This window comes from Leptodactylus fuscus, chromosome 10 (assembly GCF_031893055.1).
Source record: "Leptodactylus fuscus isolate aLepFus1 chromosome 10, aLepFus1.hap2, whole genome shotgun sequence".
In the NCBI taxonomy this organism is placed as follows: Eukaryota; Metazoa; Chordata; class Amphibia; order Anura; family Leptodactylidae; genus Leptodactylus; species Leptodactylus fuscus.
The window spans coordinates 19,995,318-20,018,225 of record NC_134274.1 but is presented as its reverse complement, the minus strand read 5'-3'; the positions used below and the strand labels follow the sequence as shown (position 1 = coordinate 20,018,225).

The 22,908-nt window shown below is 44.0% G+C and overlaps 1 protein-coding gene across 1 annotated transcript in view; it reads right to left on the bottom strand.

The window, feature by feature from the left end:
* MARCHF5 (membrane associated ring-CH-type finger 5) overlaps positions 1–22,908 on the bottom strand; it is a 34,664-nt gene that overhangs the window by 7,149 nt on the left and 4,607 nt on the right. Inside the window, exons 2-5 of the mRNA XM_075258318.1 lie at positions 7,011–7,213; positions 5,921–6,051; positions 1,969–2,152; positions 1,270–1,436 (exon numbers count right to left, since the gene is read on the bottom strand). Coding sequence (XP_075114419.1) covers positions 1,270–1,436; positions 1,969–2,152; positions 5,921–6,051; positions 7,011–7,213 — 685 coding nt within the window. The remainder of the gene's footprint in view (positions 1–1,269; positions 1,437–1,968; positions 2,153–5,920; positions 6,052–7,010; positions 7,214–22,908) is intronic.

The window sequence follows — 22,908 nt, the reverse complement described above, 5'->3', positions numbered from 1 at the left end:
CTCCGGGTTTCCACTGGTTTTATCCTCCTTGCAGGACTTTTCTCTATGCAGATTTTAAGCAGGTGTGAATATAGCCTGACACAGTGGAGTAAGATCTATCAATACTGGCGTGTGCATGTACCCGGGCCTTGATGACATCCATGTGCCGCCTCTACCTCCACGGCCACTGTCCCAGACTCAATCCCATGTATGTAAATACACGGCTGGTTGTAGGAGACCATAGAAATAAATGGCTCGCACGCTAACAATGCACAGCTATGTGCATGAGGCATAAAAGTTGCACAGTGCAAACTTAGACTAGACAGTCTTAGGCCCCACGGGACGATACGTAGCGCTAAAGCACTGTGGGAATAACCATGGCAGACACACATCGCAGTTCTTCCTGCAGTGCTTTGAACAAAAAGTTCACAGGTTTTTCCCCTGTGTTTCTGCTGTGATTTCCAAGACAGTGCCGGTTTTGGAAATCGCAGCGTGTCCGTGCTGCAGTTTTTACTGCAAATTGGGAATGGGATTTGCATGAATCCCATCCACTTTGCAATTACTATAAAACGCAGCGATTTTTCCCGCAACAAAAAATCGTGGTGTTTCCGGCCTTAAACTGCTCCAGATTTATCAAGAGAAAAAGATGCTGTTTGGTAAATTTGTCCTGCATGTCCGACTTTGTGTCCATGCAAAAAAATTTGGTTTTCCCTGCGGAGAGGCTACATACGGACACCGCTGGTTTTAAACCAATCCAATCCTATCCAATTTCTCTGGGGATTAGGACGGAAACCCCTGGGGGGGACAGCAGACGCTACTGTGAACACCCCCTTATACTGTCTTGTCTAACCTTACACCACCTATTAGTTGGCACATTTCTGCACCCCAGTGTCACTATTCAGGCCACAGCCCTTTCGGTGAAACACTAGTTAGACACAGGTTAGAATTGTGGCACATTTTGCTAGATGAATCTTCCCCCATTTTTTATAAATAAACAGGAATTCAGTCTCTAAGTATAGAGATACTGACATCCTGTTCACACACAAGTCAGAGAATTTTGATCACATGACACTGCTGAGGATCAGGAGGGAGGAGAAATCTCAAATATAATTACTGGTAAATAGAATATGTGAAAATGTCAATATTCCCTAGAAGAAGACAGCAATTCGTCATGGACAGGACAAGTCTGTCACAAGCACTGATGGTTATTTATCGGTTGGATACATGGGTGATAGGAGGTGAATACAGGAGGCTGCCACCTACATTCACTTTCTTGTAGAAGGTCCTTACCAAAATTGTCCTTTGCAGGTTGGAATTAACACTGCTGAACATCAGCTTGCCAACTATTGTAGCAATGGTGGGAAAGACCAGAGCTCCACATAGTATGCGAGTAGCAGAGACATGGTCTGCCAGAGGGTTGGCTTCAGCGGGTACCCGAGGGACTGGGCATCCAATTCCTGCGGAGATTCACAACAGACAGGTCATTGAATACAATGGTGGTAAATCACAAGACTAGACACATTTTGCAGTGACCGGTAGATCTCAATGACCTCCTAAGTCGGAATCTCAGTTTTCTTGCCATCGGCCTTTTCTAGTGAAGGACTAGGGAGAGTATATTTAGACATGGCAGTCTTGTTGCAGCCGCTTTCGCAAACTCTTATTCACCTGGGATTTGAAGAAAAGCGTGACCTATCTCTCAAGTAAGTAAAACTAGAACCCCCACTGAAATCAATGGGGCAGAAGGATGGGATCAGAGTACATTCCAATATAAAATCAACCCTGCCCTGCACACTCGGCCATGTGAATGAGGCCTAAATCTACATGCACAAAAAAACCCTTAGAAAATCAACAGAAAAGGTTGGACCTCTCCTATATTCCAGGATGTAAAGTTTATTGCAACTCACTATAACTGACCCATACACAGTCTAGAAGCCAAGCGAATCAAAAACGAAATACTTTTAGCCCCATTAACCCTTTCATTTACTATACCTGGAAATATGCTGTTCAGTATCTGCAGCTTGTTGGAGTATTTGCGCCACAGTCGGAGCACGTAATCTTCCCAGCGGATCATCTTGCCCAGGATCAGCATAACAGGGATGGTGGGAAGACCGATCAGCAGGAACAGGGGATCGGCGCGCTCCATAACATCGAGGCCTTCCTTGTGGCCAACAACCTGGAGAATACAAAGACCAATGTCATATGCTGCTAAATGGTACGGCCTAACACAGGGCTATGAGGAGGCAGGAGAAACTAGCCACCCAGACTCCTCTATAAAAGGATGCCCGCCATGGTCAGACAGAAGATCCTCGAAATTAGGAAAAAAAAAAAGATATGGAGGTAACACCATGGTGTGCACAAAGCCAAAATATGCAGCATCACTGTACACGGCAAAGATGCCAAAATCCGACAACGCAAGGTCACAGCTTGGAGAAGTCAAGACCAAAACAGACCCACAAACCTGAACTACTCCTTGAAGGGTAAGACATTTAACACCCTAAGCAATTTAATAGCAAAGGTCCCAGGCTGAATTCCTCATCATCGTCTTGGGCGACTGTCGGCGAGCTTTGTTTCGTCACCCTGGCGAGCGGAGCAGCGGCTTCACTTGACATAAAGGGTATTGCAGCTGGATCCAAGGGCTTGGTATTGAGCCGGATTTACATTCAGAAAGCAAGAAATGATTATGGCTTAGTGCGGGTGCTATAATTATTTCTCGAGCTTCTTCCCCACCGCTCGCCTCCATTATTTTATACAGTCAATATTGATTGGAGAAGATCTTATGGTTCTCAGGAAGGCAAATCGGCTGCAGAGAATTGATGGACGTTATTTCCTGCACTGAACGTCGTCCCTTAAAGTGGCCAAAAAGGCATTATATAGAAGCGGGCTGATGAGTTCGCAATCTGCGGATGCAGCCATACACGAGATCATATTGGTCCTAAATTGTTCAATGGTGCGGGGGCCACGTAGGCATTTTCATACTGGTCATCGGTATCTGATCAGTTGATCCCCAGAATCTGCACTGATCAGCTAGTCCCGGACATACCCCTTTAACCAAGCACACGTAATACAACATTTCCCCTCTAGTGGCTGATGTAGGGAATATCAGCAGCTGGTGACAACTACCCACCATCATGGCAGCCTATTGCTCAGAAAACATAGAGTAATATTCCTAATGGCTGAATCTGAGCTGTAGAGCTCTTCAGAATGAAAACCTGGTACTCAGAAACTTGAAATGCGTAGTACTCTAGCGCGGCAGCCCATATGGCGTTGTCGTCAGGATGTATAATGAAGCACCGGAGAGTCCTAAATACTTAATGGGCTGCCAGAACCTAACAAAGCATCAGGAAAATAACAATTGTGCGGCGTCTCTCCTGGATGTGGTCGCTGTGAGTAATCACTTATATATTTGGTATGCAAATACACACACCGGGAGCTCAAAGAAACTGGCAGAAAATCAAAGTCAACATTGACATAATTAGCGCAGATGTTAATTAACAACGATCATCAAGCTTCACATTTCCTTTTATATTTCATTACTCATTAGCGGGAAGAAGAAGGTTTTATACTTTATATTCCAAAGGAAATTTATGGATTGAGGATTCGTTGGTTAATCCGGAGGCGTTCCTATTAGTCCAGATCCCTAACACGGAGAGATTCTCAGCTACCGGAGTCCTCAATGTCATAAGTGTGGTGCAAATGCCAATCCTGTACCGCAGAGTGTATGGCGCCACCACTAGGCGATATTTTAGAATGTTTATTGAGTGACAGCAAATGATGGTGACTACTGGCAAAGGCTAACAAGGGCTGGCACATTATCTATATAGATAGATAGATAGATAGATAGATAGAGAGAGAGAGAGAGAGAGAGAGTTAGCGAGTTTATGCCATAACTAGGAATGACAGGACCCTGTGAAAGATTTTGACTGGCGCCCACATGATATAACGCACCCTTACATGAAGATCAGCAAGGGCTTGACACCATGTACCTAGACAATCAGCTGTTTGAAGCAATAGCTCCCTGAGAGCAGCTTCTAAATAACAAGCCAAGTTATTCATCGGTCATATGGCCTGTACTCAGTTCAGTCCCATTCAAGAGTATAGCCCTGTGCTTGGATTTTGGTTTCTTCAAATAACTGATCGGCGAGGATCCTGGGTGCCAGACTCCGAACGATATCAAATTCTTGACCTATCCTAAAGGAAAGGTCCTCAATTGATGTCTGGAAAGCCCCTTTAAATTATAAAGAAGAGTAGATGGAAAGGTTCTTTTAGATTAAGATGTTCTCTTGGCATACATTTAGCCAATATAATCCAAGTTGCCAATGGCTCCATTTGTATTGGAAAGAATTGTTAACCCTGCCCAATTTTGCGGATAGAAACGTGAGTGATATCCATACAAGATCCCTATTTTGAGTGTTCTGATATCTATGGTCAAATGACATCAAGTATAAAGCTAAAGCTGGCATTGTCACTATTACATACTACATGTGTAACTCTCTACAACTCTTAGGCCCTATGCAAACAACCGAGCATGCATCCGATGTGGGGCTGAGTTTACAGCATGAATACAATCGGAAGACACTTGACACGTGATGCATTCACGTCTATGGGGTTCCGTTTCGTGACGTGGAGCAGGATAGAACAGGTTCTCCTGCAGTGTCTGAGCGAAACAGAAAAGACTGGAAGCCCCAATAGACGTGACTGACGTGACATCAGAATGCATTCATATAACACTCGGATGTCACTTTGAATGTCATCCGACTGCAAACTCGGTCCCACATCGAATGCACACTTGGTCACGTGCATGGGGTCTTAGGCAAAGGCTACCGATCCCACAGCTAAGACTGCAGGAAATTGCTAAATTTGTCACGCAATGCATTTGCAGATTTGCCGTGATCACAAAGTCTCAGTAATGTGTAAGTCGCTTTCACTTACCCTGCAGTAATCTCTCCAATATCACCATATAGCCTTAACATAACCCTTGCTTGTCTAATATTTTATGATCATGTATGTGGTTGTAGTAAAAGATCCCGACAAAAGAAATAGCAATACCTCACCCTCCGGGCAAGGCATGGCTTCTTCTCTCCGCTGGGATACAAAGCACCGTCGCAGCAGAAGCTTGTCTGGCCACACTCCATGGCTCACACAGCTGTCTGCAAGTCTACACTTCTATGATTATACCCTCAGAGAGCAAACATCTGTAGCTAATACTATGGGGATATACAGTGAATACATCTGCTGCCAATAACCCCGCATTTTCCAGGATATTCCAGGCTGGTAATTAAAATGTATTGTGGGTTAAAAATGCACCCTGGTGGCAAATCCAGAGGAGGGCTGGCCTGCTGTGTGCTACTGGTGTCATGTCAGACTACTACTACTGAGAAGGCGAAAAATACAACACAGGGAAGCGATAGCTAATAGATCGAGCACTCAGTTTATGTTTTTGACCATTTTATAGCAAGGATAAAACTGACTGACTCAACATATGTACAATGAGAAATGGCGGGAACACCAAAATACTAGTTAAGGTAGATTGAAGAGCCTAGAGCATAAAGGGTTAAAACGTTAATTTTACTTTGCTGACCATTGCCTAATTTTACACTGCTCCCCCTTCAGCAGCATATGTTGATGTCTATTATTGCACACAGGGTAATGTGACCAAAGCTCAGGGTATTCCACACATAAGCAGAATATATTTAATGTATGACTTCTCGTATGGTATAACAATTCTGATTGGAACAACTACTGGGTGTTTTTTTTTTGTTGCGGTGGCACATTGTAAAGGAAAGCACAGTTTATGTTGTATCCACCATATCAGTCCGATCCTTTCAAAATAGTCAGTGGGAACACAGCCTGAAGCAAAAGTCAGATATACACAGCGCAGAGACTAAAGACACAGTAGACTTCGTCATTGGCATGGCCGCTTCATCAATATAATTCCACTTGCCTGCATGACTGTCACTGCTCCATAGGTGACAGCAGTCCAGTAGATCGACCCCACCATTATTCCAGCAGCAGCAAAAGGACAGGCTTTGGATATCAGTCTGTCTGCAAGGTCCAACATATATACAACTGGACCTGGAAGACAAGAAGCATCAAAATACAGCTGACACACCTAGTGATTGCATCCATGTATGATATATATTTGTTCAAAATTTTTTAAGAGCTGTGTTAGATTTATGGTGTTTGGTTTTTTTTTAATGTGCCCGTGATACATTAGGATGGCGGTAGCAGGGCACATCTGTAACGGCATTGTAGAGGTTGTTAGAGAAGCACAGCCGCATAGTAGAGCAGTACTGATGTGTACAGCCCTTGTGTATAATGCAGCTCAGGCACAGATATCGTCCAGGACCTTCCCAGTGGGCCTGACCCAAACTAAACAAAATGACTGAGCGGAGAGAAAGCTCATGGCTGGATGCTGATGCACAATGACCCAAGGTCTCCTAAGATTTCCATTTTTATCCCTTGTTCAATAAAAAGAGGAGGTGGTTTATGATCATTTCCCCGACATCCATCACCTACTGAACGATCACAGGAGGAACTGCTGGTACAAGCATTTGTGGTGGCCGTACACAGGCAGCAGTGGCTACGGGCGTACTAGGAGCACAAAAAGTTCAAAGGAATGAATCAATATTTTCATTTAGTGAAATGTCAATTTTATTTTCTGGGTGTAGATTTTTCATCATATTTTTTTGTACATGGTTATGGGGGCAGCCATCTTCTCTGAGCTTCTCCTCTGCTCTGTAAGCAGAATTTACTGATATGCTTTACAGCATAGTTAGGACCATAGGCAGCAATAGGAGCGGATTCATGGAGGTCAATGGGAAGGAGCTAAACTGTGACATCTATTGCCAATAGTGAATGCAATGATGGGTCACTATGAGGGTTATCTATAGAGGAGAGGTGCAAGTTTCTAGTATGTGATGTAAGTGGGGTAACTGCTGCAAAGAAAACAAACACAGATAGTACTGTCTTCCAGTCTCTTCTTGTAAATAATGCAGATTAATGTAGATTACTATAAATTGAATGGCACTCACCAAGATTTGGGAACTCTATTAAATATTCGGCATTACACTGTGGGCAGGCGACTCTGGCAGTGCTGTTTCCTCTCTGTTTCTCATCCACCCACCGCTGGAGACACGCCTGATGTACCCACTTTGTAGACCCTCTGCAGCGACATGGTCTGACCCACTCCGCTGTTCTGTCATCTTCATCTGTAGCAAAGCACACCCAGCAACTCCTGGAAAACATATACAAGCAGGGTTACATGGCTGTGAAAGAATAGCAAGTGTGAGAGAGTGAAGGGTGTAGTCTGGGAAGACAAGTATATTCCAGCCAGGCACCTAAGGGGTGTGTGGTGAGACCCCCCACATTAGGGGGGTCAGCTGGCTAATCAGGCCCTAATAACAGTCTGTGTGTGAAGACTAGCAGGGTGGCACAACACCGACGATGTCCAGACCGGATCTCCAAAGCAGGTACTATGCCACCCATTGTTGCCAAGGTGGGAGACTGGTAGCCAGTCCCCTATATAGTCAGGGAAAAGTTTCCTTACGTTTAAGTTAGTTTCTCAGCCGAGAAGGGTTTTGTTTATTCTGTGGCTTTGCAAAAGCAGTGTATGCGGTACAATTGAATAAAGCCTGAACCTGTGTGCAATCCAGTGTCTGTGTCCCTGTTTCCTGCACTGCTACAGGCATCTATCCGAGCGGTTCCCCACATGAGCTATAGAGAGATACACTTCACTATATACATTCAGCGAGCAGTCGCAAAGACTTCTAACCTTGTATTAGAAACAAGAGGGACACAAATTACATCCCGGACACAAATGACAACTTAAATGAGGATCCGTCACTTCTCCTGACATGTCAGTTTTAGTAAATATTTGCATTTATATCACACACTTAATGGTTTCAAGCATTGTAAAAATTGACAACTAGGTGTTTTCATTCTCTTTGTCAAAGGGGCGTGTCCATAAAAGTTCCTAGCAGCACTGGTTGGACAGTGCAAGGTTGTATAGAGGTACCACACCATAGAATTTGGTTCTTATTACTAGAGATCAGCGAGTACTATTCGAAAGGCCATTTTGAAACGCACGCACCCATAGAAATGAATGGACACAGCAGGCACGCAGGGGGTTAAGCAAAGTCTGAGTGCCGGCTACTTTCATTCATTCCTATGGGTGCGTGCTATTCGAAACGGCTGTTTCAAATACTACTCTCTCAACTCTAATTATTAACCAAAATCAAAAATTGCAATCAATCAGGAATGTTACCTCGATTACGTTTTATGGCGATTATTTAGGTCACTCCCCTTTTGAAAACCAGAGATGGATTATAAGGTCAATAAGGGTTGTAGCCTGTGGCCCTAATGGTAAAGTAATCGCTCATTGGCCCCCATTATAATCCAACCTTGGCATCTGTCAATACAGCTGATTGCAGTTTCAGGGCGCAAAAGTTTACATGAGGGATTAGTGTGTGGGGTGAACCTCACGGGATTCTCATCAGGTTCCCAGTGACTTTGTTCAGACTGATCACATCTGAACCAGAACTGCTATTATAGTCTGAGATCTCTTCAGACCCCATAGTCTAATGATTGAAGGCCCGGGTAGGTGAGAAAACATGAAAAACAGCGTTACCTCCCTGGGGTTCCGATGCTAGTCTTTGTATTCTTCAGGCCTTTTCCAGCCCACTGAATGACGTCAGAGACCAAAGAGGCCTTGTGATTAGGCTGTGCACCATGATGTCACGTGACCACTGAGGACCAATCACAGGCCTCAGCAGTCCTTGATATCATTTAGGAGGCCTAAAGAGGACCAGAACTGGAGCCCAGGAGAAGTAAAGAACATTGAACTTTTTATGTTTGATCACCTCCCCAGAGAATAGAAGCAGTTCCATCTTGGATGGTTTAGGGCCAAACAAAACTGCAGGTAAGAGCTCGTAAATGGTGTAATAACCGACCCGTAAAAACAAAGTGCACAAAATCACGCTGGTTATTCAGATTGATGGTTGTTTTCTTTTTCTATTACATGCCTAAGTTTTACCCAGTCATAAATGTATTCATAGAGGAGGAATAACAGAGGAACGCAGCAATGTAGATGGCCCAAAATGATTATATGATGGGCAATGCAAGTATTTACTATAACAGGCATGTCAGGGGAGGCGAGACGTCCTCTTGGTTCTGTAGAAATATGGATTCACTTATTTATTATTCACATATTATAACATGTAAATAATATATAATATTCATAGCGGCAACAGTGCGGAAAAAAGTGACTACAGCCTGTAGGTGTCGCTGTTCCTCTTGCTGCCTATAGGTGCGGGTTATCTGGGCACTGTGGTGTATTTCTAAGTAGAGGGCAGATTCCAATGTCACATGAGATAAAATTGCCAGGTTTATTGTTTCCGACTCGGTGATCTGACTCTGGAATCCTGGAAATCCGAACTGAGCCTGACCAGTGCACACAGCAGAACTGCTTGTGTATCCGAAATAACAAGAGGTCTGAAACCGCCCCTCCTCCTTGTATACACAATCAGCTGTTATTGCAGGTGGAAGCTGCCGACACCTCTGAATTTTCAGTGCAGAGCCAAGCGCTAGGTTGGCAGTCAGGTTTTCAGATACATTCGCAATGGCTCCAAACCAATATTGCAATTCAAATATGGAGTCCTGTAGGTGCCAAATAGACCATGATTTTGATTGCTATGGCCTCTTGACTACCTACCAAGCATAGCGACCTACAGTGGCCAAGTCTGGAATCACAGCTTGGCCCCATTATTTTAAAAGGGACTGAGCTGCAGCATAACCATGCAACCAACTGATGGGCTCTCCCTGGCCTGAGAAGAGGGAGTATTCAGTACAATATCATAGTCCCTGACATGAACTTTATCCCCTGAATTGCTCATCTCTGACTATCACCACAATATAGACATATGGTTGGTCTGGATCTAAAACAATTTCAATTTTCTCCTCCTAAAACAAAACAGAAATACAAAAGTGATAAAAAGAGGTGTAAACCTAGTCTAAGCAAACTATGCACCCGTGTCAGCTCAACGTTTCTATTCACTGCAAGCAAGTAGGAACCTGAACAAGTGGAGGAACGAATATGCAAAAGTATAATAGAGTTGCTGAACTTTTCATTAATACCATGAAGAAGCCATATATTTACATAAAACTAGAAAAACCTGTCCATTTAGGTCTATGTTGTTGATACACAGGCAATGGTGCAGAGGATTATATTCCCTTCAGGCTGCAGATGAGACTAGCAAATTTGTAGTGCCATGCATAGTCAGGCCATGGGTGTAACAAGGGCTGGTCTAAAATCCACAAGTCTAGTAAAAACTTTATTACAAGATGCAAGTGACAGAGACAATGAAGCCTTCAGGTAATTAAAGGGATTGTGCAAGCATACCCTCCCTGATTTTGGATAGTATGGTTGCCCTGCCAAGCGTCCAACACCCAGTAATGACCCATGAAGGCCAAAAAGCACTCTTTCATCCATCGAACATATACATGTAAGGCTAGGCTCACACCCGCGTCTGATCTCCGCTCAGGGATTCGGTTCCCCATTACATTTTAAAAAGGCGGAACCATTCATGGCGTCCCCAAGCAGACCCAGCTAATGGAAAACCGAATGCAGGTGTGAACCTAGTGTGAGGCACATGGATGATATCCGTGTGTTGTCCATGTAAGCAATAATTTTGTTAAGGAGCTCAGCCTGCAAAGTGGACAGGAATAGGACCACAAGGTAAGAAAATAAATGGGTAGGTGTGCTAGCATTTAAAAAAGGGGGGCACACATGAAAACATGGCAGGCCCAAGGAGCGAGGGCTCTGTATGGGAGGACATGGAGTTAATCAAACAGGCCATAGGAAGCATGTCCTAATACTGACTGCAGCAGAAAAAGGTCCTCAGTGTGAATGTCCCTCCACCAAAATCGGTTACATATATTAGAGCTGTATCTACTTGCCCTTTAGTCCAGCCTTCATGTAACAATCCACAAATTGAGATTTGAGCGCTTTGCTTCTTTGCTCCTCTTCCTCCCTTTTAGTGTGAGATTCAAAATGGACTGAAGTGAATCTTGCCAGGTGTCCAGAATAAACCTAATAAGCTCACCTGTGGGCTGATCTAAATTGGCCAGCAACTCCCTGAACAGATTAACCCCTGAGAGAAGAGTCCAGGAGAGAGGACGGGGGAGGAGAATAATACTCACCCATCTCTTATTCTTCTCATACTTACTCATCTGGTGTCTTCAGGTGCTGCAGGGTCACCCCATCGGTGATACCTGGCGCACAGTAATGGAGTATCTGGAATTTCCAGCCGCCAGCAAATAAAGGATGGGGACTGGGTGACTGCGAGGCGTTCTATAAAAGAGAGCATGCGCCCGCAGGTTCCTACAACACTAGGCTGAGGGTAGGGTCAGTGAGAGGGTATAGACTGTGTAGGCAGAGCCGACGGCCTCGTTTTCCTAGTGTCCGCCTCCTAGTGGCCAGGTCTATACCCAAGGTGCCGTGTCCCCCAGTGAAATATGCAAGAAAAAAAGAACATGGCTATGTTTGGTTTATACACTTCTATGTAACAGAAGAGATTTCCTTATCTCAGATTACTTGTTCTGCCTTCAGAACAATACCTTCAATACACCCTTTCCAACTCTTCCTTCTATATAAACAGGATGCTGTAAGTTTACGTATGCACTAAATTCTCATACGTGTCTTGTTACTAAAACATATGGAACTTTTGGTTTTTTTTAAAGACCTGCGATTGCTTTAGACTGCAGCCATGGATATACACTGAGCGTTGCCTTCAGCTTCTCAGTTGGATCCTTGCAGTTTCTTTATTGCCATCTGCAGCAGGTCTTCTCCCTCCAAAAATGTAACCAAATTAGCGAGAAGTGTCCAGTGCGCAATTTTTTTTAATTGTCCATTTCCTTCGCCGCCTATTCGCTATGCCTGATTCCCCCCCTGTCCGACAAGGCTGATTCAGCAGAGAAAGAAGTTCTTCTGTTGTACAAGTACTAGCCATGTAGATGGAGAGAAGATGACTCTCTACATAGTCCGTAATCTAGATAATTCCGCAGACTCGGAAATCATCTAAAAACGTTCAAAGTGCCGTTTCTGCAAATTAAAAATTCAAGGTCGACCTCCTTCTAAACCCCCAGAACAAAATGGACTCACATGATAACCCTCTGTATAATTAAAGCTTTAGAACGCAATGAATAATGGATTGAAATTCCCTCGTATTCTCTCATCGGCTTCATCTCTTTCTATTGTTGCACGGTGAGCTAAATAAAAACGGTTTCAACACAAGGATCCTGGTGCTTGCCAGATTTTCCATTTTCTTGCGCTGAATAAAACATGACCTTGGTCCTAGGACTGAATCAGGTCAGCGCTCAAATAACAACCTGAATGAGAAAAAAGTCTGGCTGGCAGAAACAGCAGCCGTATTGTTGGGAGAGTGTTGGGCCTGGCGTGTAACCTGCCATACACAGTGCAAACAGCACTATTATAATATAATATAACCAGTTATGCTCCGAAATGGTTATTACATGTAAAGTATTTCTGCCAGTGATGGACGTGTCATTATTACAGTCTGAGCTCTCTCAGCCCTCAGAGTATAATAAGGAGAGGCCAAGGAGAGGTGTGGGAAAATAATGAAGTGGACTCGCCTTCTCTCTCCTCTCCTAGTCTTCCACACATCATGGCGCCCTCTTCCAAACTCTTATGGGCCTGGGGACCACTGAGGCCTGTGATTGGGCCATAGCAGTATGCCGGGGCCCATCACATCACCCAGAAAAGGTTGGAAGATGACTAAAGAGGACCATGAGGAAGCCCAGGAGAGGTGAGGCTACATAAAGGCTCAGTAGTACCCAAGGCTGTGGAGTTGGCAGACCAAACCATCAACTCAGACTCCAACTCCTTCATAAATGGTTGACTGTCAGGGTAAACCTCCACTAATCCATAAAACAATGCAGTGACTACATTTTTATTATGCAACTAATTATGCATATAATACCAATACAAGAGTCATTATTTCGTTCTGAAGCCAGAGTTGATAACTTTTTCCCGACCGATCCAAAACTGTTCCAGTCTCTGACTTCACAACCCTAGTAGCACCAGTAGAATTAAGAACTCCTCCTTCCAAAAACTTATGATGTGTGAAATATCTTAAGTTTTGATCAGTAGGGCCCCGGGTGCAAAGATCCCTCCAATTGTTAGAACGATGGGCAGAGATAGGCTACTGGTTTCGCCAGTTGTCTGGCTTAGTGGTTAGAGAAACTATAAATCTATAGGTAGATTGGTTTTCTTTGATACAGGTAAATTAGAGGGTGGACAGTCTAAGTATATGCAGTACCTGTAGACTATGCTGGACCCTATACTACACCAATAGCACTGGATTCTGGTTTTGTAAGTTGTAATATGTAGAGTGTCATACCTTATAGAATACCATTCTCCCAGAACAGAAGAGATGAGACGCAGCGCCGAATGCATTATAAATGGGTTCTCTACTATTTGGTTTGTACCCCTGGTGTCTGCTAGTTCAAAGTCAGAACAGGAAAGCAGCAAGCAAATCTCGAAAGCATTACAGCAAAGCGCTGTCCAACATACCCCTTTGAAGATCACTGCGGCTTTGTCTCATTTGCAGAAATGAGAAAAAAAAAAATCATGTTCATTTAGTAAAAATACATGTAAATGAGATTGCTGCGGATTAACCGGTTAATGACGGGTAAAAGCAGCATATGTGTGTATTAAAGTAATAGCACCCAGCACAGACTAATGGGAAATATTACTAAGCATGGCCAAATGTGAACTGAAACAGCATCTGTGATATACTATATATAGCTAAGTCCATACAGTTAAAGGGGCTGTCAAGATCTAGGAATAATGGATACTGGTGACTTAATCACACAATAGGTCATTAGTATCAGATTGGGGGATCGGACACCCATATCCCGCATCGATTAGTTGATTTGGCTGCTGTAAGCCCTACACAAGGTATACAGCTGTAAGCCCTACACAAGGTATACAGCTGGAAGCCCTACACCAGGTATACAGCTGGACGCAGCTTCTAATGTGGTTTTATGGGCTGGTGATGGGAACTTTACCAGACATTGATCGGAGATGTGGAGAAAAAAAGTTTAGGAATTAAATTTCCACTGACATCTTATAAGAAGTGAAGCAGTCTATTTACAATGGAGGGGCTATTGTTCCTCGCGCCGCCTTGTAGGACTGGTTCAATAATTACTTTCTGGTAAGCGCAGCCAAGGGAGGGACAAGGTGAAATATTACATTAAATCTGCCCAAGTGCTGAGATCTGAAGCTTCTTTCTACCAAGTCAACACTTTGAGTAAGTCAAGACACTTCAGGCTTCTTTATATTACTGGGCCAAACAGATTTCCTAGCCAATAAAACCCATCTGGCGTAAGAGATTAGTAACAAGGCTGGTAAAATAATGGAACGAAAGCCAAGAGAAGAGAAAAGACTTGACTATAGTCAGGGCCTGTCCGTGTGTCGTTGCCAATACGTGCCGACAGCAGGGTTTTAAAGCGGAACTCCACACTTTACCACTACGGGCAGTGGATTTTATAGGGTTTACAGTACAGTTTAGAGAGAAGTATGACTTATCTTAATGATGATACCCGGTGTGCCAACCAATCTGCAATTACTTAAAGGGTTTTTTTCGCCCCAATTCGATTTTTTCATACTGACGACTTATCGACAGATCAGCTGTAACAGTGGACAGAGCATATACGGGCTCTCTTATTCAAGATATAGGAGCGACACTGAACTTCCCTGGGACTACCACTAGATTGGATGGGGTTGCGGAGTTGCTCAGACTACTTGAATAGGAGACTCTGCACATGCTTCTCGTCCACAATTATAGAGCTTCCAAGACAGCTGATCTGTGTGGAGTTGGATGTCGCACCCCCAAAGATCACAAACTAATGCCCTATCCACAGATTAGCTGTTCCTGCAGCTATAGCAATGGATGGAGAGTACATGGAGGCTCTCTTACTCAAGATATGAGTAGTGCCGCACTTCCCTGGGACTGCCACAATAGAGTGGAAGGCGCCATGGAGTCGCTCCTACTACTTGAATAGGAGAGCCCCAACCACTGCCATAGACTCTGGTGCCTAGATCCTACCAGACCAGCTGATCTATGCAGGGTTAGAGACAGCTGCAGAATAATGCGAATAGCCAGGCAAAGCATGCATGTGTATGGGAGGGGTAGAAGGAATAGCTGACAAATGAATGATTGGCCGACAGTAATGTAAGGTGCACGGCCAACTTTAGACTTGTGCATTGTTTCACGTACCCAATTTTTGGATTTGTTCTTGAGCAGATATGGCTGGTGTATTTGGCAGGTATTGCAATTCACCCATTCTTACACAGAATAAAATGGAAGGTCTAGCCCTCGCCCGCAAACACCCTGGATCTCTCCTCTTGTTCCCGTTTATTGCCCTGCTCTCTAACTCATGATTTGCTGCAATTTTCCATCGTTCATATTTCAGTTTTCATTCTGCATTGTAGCTGACAGCGGTAATGTGTATGAGGCCTTATAAATATCCATCAGGTATAAATCTGCACAGCTTAGGGTCTTGGGTAAATGTGCGTGGGTCTCTACTGCCATACACTCAAATTCTTCCGTCTCGAAACAAGTCCATTTAGTCGCTGCCACCATCTGTCCATACACCACGGGTACAGTCATTTGAAAAGGATACAGGAAAAAATGACAATTTCAGCAAAGAATAATGAAGCTCTGCCCTCCGAAACGGAAAAGGTCAAGAAATCTATTCTGAAACTTGGGCTGATGTGTGGCAGCTTAATAGGAATCCATGGAAACTATTTTATTGCTGGAAATCTAGATTGAGCATTGCTCTGCACCAGTAAACATGTCAGCGCAGTATACTTCTATTGCTTCAGAGGAGATATCTGTATGGCCGTCATGAGATTTTACCCTTACTTGATATATCTTGCATAGGTTAAAGGATTAACCCCTTGTAAAGAGTTGTTATGCTGGATCTAGTAACGCATCACCATATGCCGTCCCCTGACGGGAGCTCAATGAGGTGTCAGATCGTCTTTCATTTCCACTATTATATGGACACATCATAAATCACTCGTCTCACTTCATTTCCTACAGGCAGTCCAACATTTAAAGGGAAAGTTTAGTCACACTTAGAGTTACCCAATGGAACTCTTCATGGAGGAGCGGTCTACATCCTCAGCTCTCACCCTGGCAGATTAGAAGAAAGGCAAACTGTATTGTCACACGGGGGCTGCAAGTGAAGACATAATGCTGGGCAAAGTCTGTGCTGCGCAGAGGGGCCGCGGCGTGACAGTGCACTGCACAGTGGGGCTGCGGCGGAACAGCGTGTTGCGCGGAGGGGCCGCTATGGGAATTGGGATGGTGGGGTGCTTTCTGAACCAGTTGAGGCACATAGTACCCTTAGTCTGCCCCTGGTCCCTTAGAATACATGCTATGTTTTAGGGGTACACATACAGTGCTCATGTAGTGCTTGGCGACCCCTGATTTAAGTTATTTGAGCAGGTTACTTGGCTTTATTACTTTGATCTAGAATATTTGTTTTGGCTAGAATTTATGGCGACCTGAGGACATTATATTGTTTTTTGTTTTTTTTTTTAAATGTAGATTGGGAGCCCCACATAGAGCTCACAATGTACATTTTTTCCCTATCAGTATGTCTTTTTTGAAATATGGGATGGAAATCCATGCAAACACGGGGAGAACATACAAACTCCTTGCAGATGGTTTTATGCCCTTGGCGGGATTTGAACACCAGGGCTCCAGCGCTGCAAGGCTGCAGTGCTAACCACTGAGCCACCGTGTGGCCCCTGAGGACATTATATTGTGTTCTATGGCTTATTGTCAGATAATGTATGCAGATGGAACAATTTAATATGTCTTAGGTCCTCCCCATTTTATCATATCCTAGGTGATGCAATGCCGTCATCTCAGTGCAGAGCGCCTGTACACAGTGATGGGGATGGTGTCGCCCTGTTACTCCACAGCTGGAGCGGCTTCCATAAAGAATATAGCTAAAGCAAATATTGTTAGTGCTGTTATTTTTGGAAAGGCTCCCAGCTAAGGCAGGAAATAGGAGGAATATCAAAGAAAGCCACAGCCTGAGAGTCAACATCTGACACACCATTAGTATTACAGGACAGTGCCTAAAGGTCAGGGCTGTACTTGTCACTCACAACCCACGGCATGACGTACCACGTTCACTCCATAGGAGTGCATTGTAATGCTGCCTTCCAACATGCAGATTTAAAGGGATTCTACCATTAAACTACCTTTTTTTCTAATGAACACGTCGGAATAGCCTTAAGAAAGGCTATTCGTCTCCTACCTTTAGACGTGGTCTCCGCCGCGCCATTCCGCAGAAAGACTGGTTTTAACCGGTATGCAAATGAGCGTGCCCCAGCGCTGAAAGGCCAATGAGCGCATCCCCATTGCTGCCCGAGAGCTCTTTCCTGCGCCGCCTCCTTGTTCTGCAGCAACTCCGCCTCTTCTGGCTTCTCTTGCTCTTGTAGTTCCATACAGGAGCATAGAGAGGCCACCCCAAAATGGCCGCCGGTCGGCTCCTGTATTGAACTGCAAGAGCGGCTACCCCAAAATGGCCACCGGCCGGCTCCTGTATTGAACTGCAAGAGTGGCTACCCCAAAATGGCCGGCGGCCATTTTTGGGTAGCCGCTCTTGCAGTTCAATACAGGAGCCGGCCGGCGGCCATTTTGGGGTGGCCTCTCTATGCTCCTGTATCGAACTACAAGAGCAAGAGAAGCCAGAAGAGGCGGAGTTGCTGCAGAACAAGTTGGCGGCGCAGGAAAGAGCTCTCGGGCAGCAATGGGGATGCGCTCATCGGCCTTTCAGCGCTAGGGCACACCCTCATTGCTGCAGAGAGCTCATTTGCATACCGGTTAAAACCGGTCTTTCTACGGAACGGCGCAGCGGAGACCACGTCTAAAGGTAGGAGATGAATAGCCTTTCTTAAGGCTATTCCGACGTGTTCATTAGAATAAAAAGGTAGTTTAATGGTAGAATCCCTTTAAGCCCCTTTAGCCCTAAAAACCAAGCAATTTTTTATTTCTTTTTGGAACATACACAGTAATATATAACTTACTCCCACTGGCATGGATGGTGATGGGGTAACAGTAAGGGCTACTGCATTTGGAAACCACGTTGGATGCTTTCAATAGGCTCCCAGCTATCATGGCAGCCAATCGTCGCCCATCGATGACGTTCCAGCGGGTGTTGAATAAAGTATATTACAAAATGTATTAATGATACAAATACTGCTGGAAATAAAAAGTTGGCTGAAAGTTTAAAGGGAAATGCAAAAGAAGCTGAGACCAGGGATCGGCCCCTTTAACACTGATATGGTAAGCCACATGAAGTAACACTTGCAATAAAGTAGAATTCTTGGGTTTGGTCTTAAGGCCTGGACTCTGTCACCTCTATTACATTTTATTGCGTGCACATGACATAACTCGCAGTGATGCAGCGCAGACCAAGCAGAAAAGAACATCTCACTGCTCTCTTAGTTTCACGTCATCCCATTGTGAGTGTATTAGACCATTGGAACCAGTGCATACCAGTTATGAAGATCTTTTCCAGCTGGTTTATTGTGTAAATTTCCTGTTTTATGTCAATAATAAAACCAGGTGAGTACATAACATGCTAGGTCTATAAAGTGTAGCAAACATGCCATCATTTTGGCATATAACTTAATCCCTGTTCAGACGGCAGAGGTAGGACAGCGAAACGTGCGCAGGATATGGATCAAAGCCCCAAACGCTACTAACCAGCATATGGAAAGTCTATCCCCGACCAACTCCGATCAACCTTGACAATGAAGGGGCCAGCTGCAGCAATCTGCACTGTCTGGGGGGAGTGCGCTGGGGTGTACGGTAAACAAAAAAAAAGGGACACTATGTAGGGGGTTATGATTGTTAAGCCATAGGGGCTGCTATTATAACCTGTATGGCGGCTTCCTGTTATATATGTATTCCTTACACCATTCCATATTAGGTATAGAGACCTTCCATGTCAGTACGCGCCCGGGGGCCAGAGAAATCGGTGCCTTTAGTTTCAGCCCTGGTGTCAGCAAGGGAGGCATAACAGCCTAGTGTCATCGTGACATGACCCATCTTCAGGCGGATTCTGCCTTGAAAAAGTCATTGAAATCAGTGGGAGGCGAAAAAAAAACACGATGCGTTTTGGGTTTTTTACGTTTTTTTTTTCTTAAGAGGATTTATCAGGCCCATCCACAAAACTGCTGGATTAAAAATTAAAAAAAAAAACTCAAAAAAGTGTCCCATCAAAAATCACACCAAAAACGCTTCCTGAAGCTGATTTTTTTTTTAAGCCTGTAAAAAACTCAGTGTGAACATACCCGTATAGTACGGCTAAGAAAGATAGAAATACTATGTACTATGGTTTACTGTATAGTTACTTTTTTGAATCTTCCAATGCTAAAGTGTTTAAAGGGGTCGGCCAAGTGTCCAAAATAGATCATTAGTATCTGACTGGCAGATATTCGACCTAGACGCTGCACCAGTCAGCTGTATACAGGGTATATAGCCGGAAAAAGCTCTGCTCCTATTACAATGGATTAGTGCAGAGCCGCAGTCCCCGATGACAACACTATACAGTGTAAGGCCGAGGAACTGGAGCTCTACTCCCATTCACATGAATAGCCGCTTCCGAGCCTATACCCTGTATGCAGCCGGACCAACTGATCAGTGAAGGGGTCAGGGGTTGCACCCCCTACTGGTTAGACACTGATGACTTATTCTGTGGTTAGGTCATCAGTATCCAATACCCATGGGGATTTCGACAACCCTTTCAAGTTTTGCCTTGGCAAATAAAACAAAAAAACAGCTGTAAGGCTAGGTTCACACATGCGCTCAGGTTTCTGTTCAGGGGTCCACTTGGGGAAATCTAATCTACATAAAAAAAGCAGTTACCTTAGGCAATCCACAAACCCCATAGACTATAGTGGGGTCAGTATAGTTTCCACCTAAAAAGGGCAAAAAATGTAGAGAAAAAAAGCTCTGCTTGAAGCTTTTCTCCCCACATTTTTCATGCAAAGAGGGGAACCGAGAGCCAACACTGGTGTGAACTGAGCCTAAAATAGCAAATAAAACAACCTATCTAGGGAAGCGAAAGGGTTATAGTAGTTAGGGTAGTACAGGTGATGGTTTATGGACAGGCCGGTTGTAAAACCCACTTCACTGAGTAAACACTTCAGGTTAAAACAACTTCTAACCTTCCAAGAGCCCGGAATAAATATAGTAACATGAGGTAAGACTGCACAGTCAATGTGGGATTCTCATCATGTACTATATAGAGCTAACATCCGATGCCCTGATATGGGTGCCAGGTTCTGAGAAGGTCACTTCCTGTGAATCCCAGCAATGTGATGATCAGGGCCACAGTCTTAGAAGTTACCGACGCCGATGGTTTATAGTCCTATTGTTAGGATTATGACATCATGGCTTCCTTACCTCCTACTTTTCCGAATCCGGACAGTAGGATGGCTTTAAAGAGGACCAGTCACCTCTCCTGGTTAAGTAAACTCTTGTATTCTCTGTAAAATAATTCTGTATTATATTTTCTTAGACCTGTGTATGGACACGCCTCATGTTTAATGTATTCACATTTCCTGGAGGAATAACAGAGGAACGACAGAACACAGTTATAACAAGGAGTGCATGAATTTACTAAAACTGACTAAAACTGTCCGGAGAGGTGAAGGGTCTTCTTTATTTTCATTTGGGCAAGACCTGTACATATGTTCCACACAGACATTTTGTGTCCTCTACTCAGGAGGGCTCTCAAATAACTACATCCATGGGGTTTATTCTGGCATTAATATATTGATATCCTTGCCTCGGGACAGGTCACCAATATGTGATCCAGGGGTCCATGATTTCAGTGCAAGACATCTTAGGGTATGTTCACACGGCAGAAAATTGATTCCGCGTGAACGTACCGCGCACCTAGCTGCGACGGAATGCTGATGCGGTACACCGGCATCCCGTTCCAGATTAGGCCCGATTGAATGTGCGTAATTGGAAGGGAGTCTCATGCAGCGGCTGATTCAGTCGCACAATCTGTGGCAAGATAGGGCATGTCGCGTCTTTTTTTCCGCTAGCCGTTTTTGGCAGCAGATTTTGAGGCAGATTCCACGTCAAAATCCGCTGCCAAAAAAACTCTGTGTGAACATACCCTAATGTGTGTCATCTGTCCTTAATCTGACAACTGGGCTCCCAGCTCGACTTAAAAATTTGTACATTATTTGTATTTTGCATTGTTTGTATGTTTTTTATTACTTCTTTCTATTGTTAAAGCACTGTACTTTTTGTGTATAGTAGATCTATTATGTAATAAGGTTGACCTTTGGCTCTAAACGCCCCACAAGTCCGTAGAAAGTAAACCACTTAGCCGTGTTACCCTTTCGTGTACTAGTTTTGCATGGTTTGGATACAGTGGTGTCTTGTATACCTTCAAGTGGCTTGCGTAGCCTATTGTGAAGGATAAACCAGAGGGGAGTGTGGAAGCGGGGTACTTTTTTTTTTTTTTTTTTTTTTTTTAAATCATTGCATGTGTGTGCGAGGTGAGTAAATTATACAGTGTTCCCCCCCCCCGCCATCCCCCGGAATTGGTATACAGTGAGCAGATACATCTTGCGTGCGAGACCCAGATTCTGTGACAGTCATCAAAATAGAAGTCCCAGAAAACCCCTTTAAACAGCGACTGCAATGAACTCAGCATAAAAGGGAACTTCAAAAAAAAAAGAAAAAAAAAAAGAGGGTGTTTGTCCTTACACAGCAACAACCTTAAACTACAACTCCCAGCGTGATCCATTAACATCTATGAGAGTTCCAGGAACTTCAGAGTAAGCATGCATGCTGGGAGTTGTAGTATGGCAACAGCTGTAGTACGTGAGGTTGCCGACACCCTGTTCTAGGGCCATCCCTAAAAAAAAAAAAAAGCAGCTGTAAAGTGCAAGGTATGACAGGGTTATCAATATCCTACTCATTTACATATATCATTGTCAGAGATTCATGGACTAACTAGGTCTATTCACTCAGGTCTTACCAGTGGCAAAACGCTGATGCTCTGTATTGGCATTTCAGTGCAGGGAATCGGAAAGGGGGTGGAAAATGATGAGGAATTTGAGGCGGATGTTGCCTCACATTCCTCTTTGTTTTCTTCCATGTATACTGAATTTTTTGGTCAGAAAACTAACTCAAATTCCTCCTCCTAAAAACGCCTCACTATAGGACTGTAAGGTGAGGTGTTTTTTAGAGGAGGAACTTGAGTCAGTTTCCTGACCAAATTCCTGACCATAAAACTCTGTGTGAACGCAGCCTTAGGGTGCATTCACACTGAGTAAACGCTAGCTTATTTTGTAGAGTAAAATTACACTTGTAAATTTTGCTATCCCATTGACTTCAATGACATTTTACAGGCGTATTTTTACAGGCGTATTTTTTACAGGCGTATTTTTACACTTGTAAAAAAATATAATTGAAGTCAATGGGATAGCAAAATTTACAAGTGTAATTTTACTCTACAAAATAAGCTAGCGTTTACTCAGTGTGAATGCACCCTTAGGGTGCATTCACACTTCAGATATGCTGACTGATTCTGAACGTTAAAACACGTTCAGAATCAGTCAGCGTATCCGAAGTGTGAATGCCCCCATTATATTGTTACATTGGACTCCGAAGCACAGGGTACTGGTGTTGCCTTAAAGCAAAGAAGCTCAACTTTTAGACCACACCAGGCCTGTAGTTCTAAAGTGCTACAGAAGCAAAAGTATCAGCAGTTACAGACACAGTACAGAATATGAACTGAGGATACGGCTTCCATTCCTAAGGCCGGGGCCCCACAGGCCAGAAACACCACGGGAAA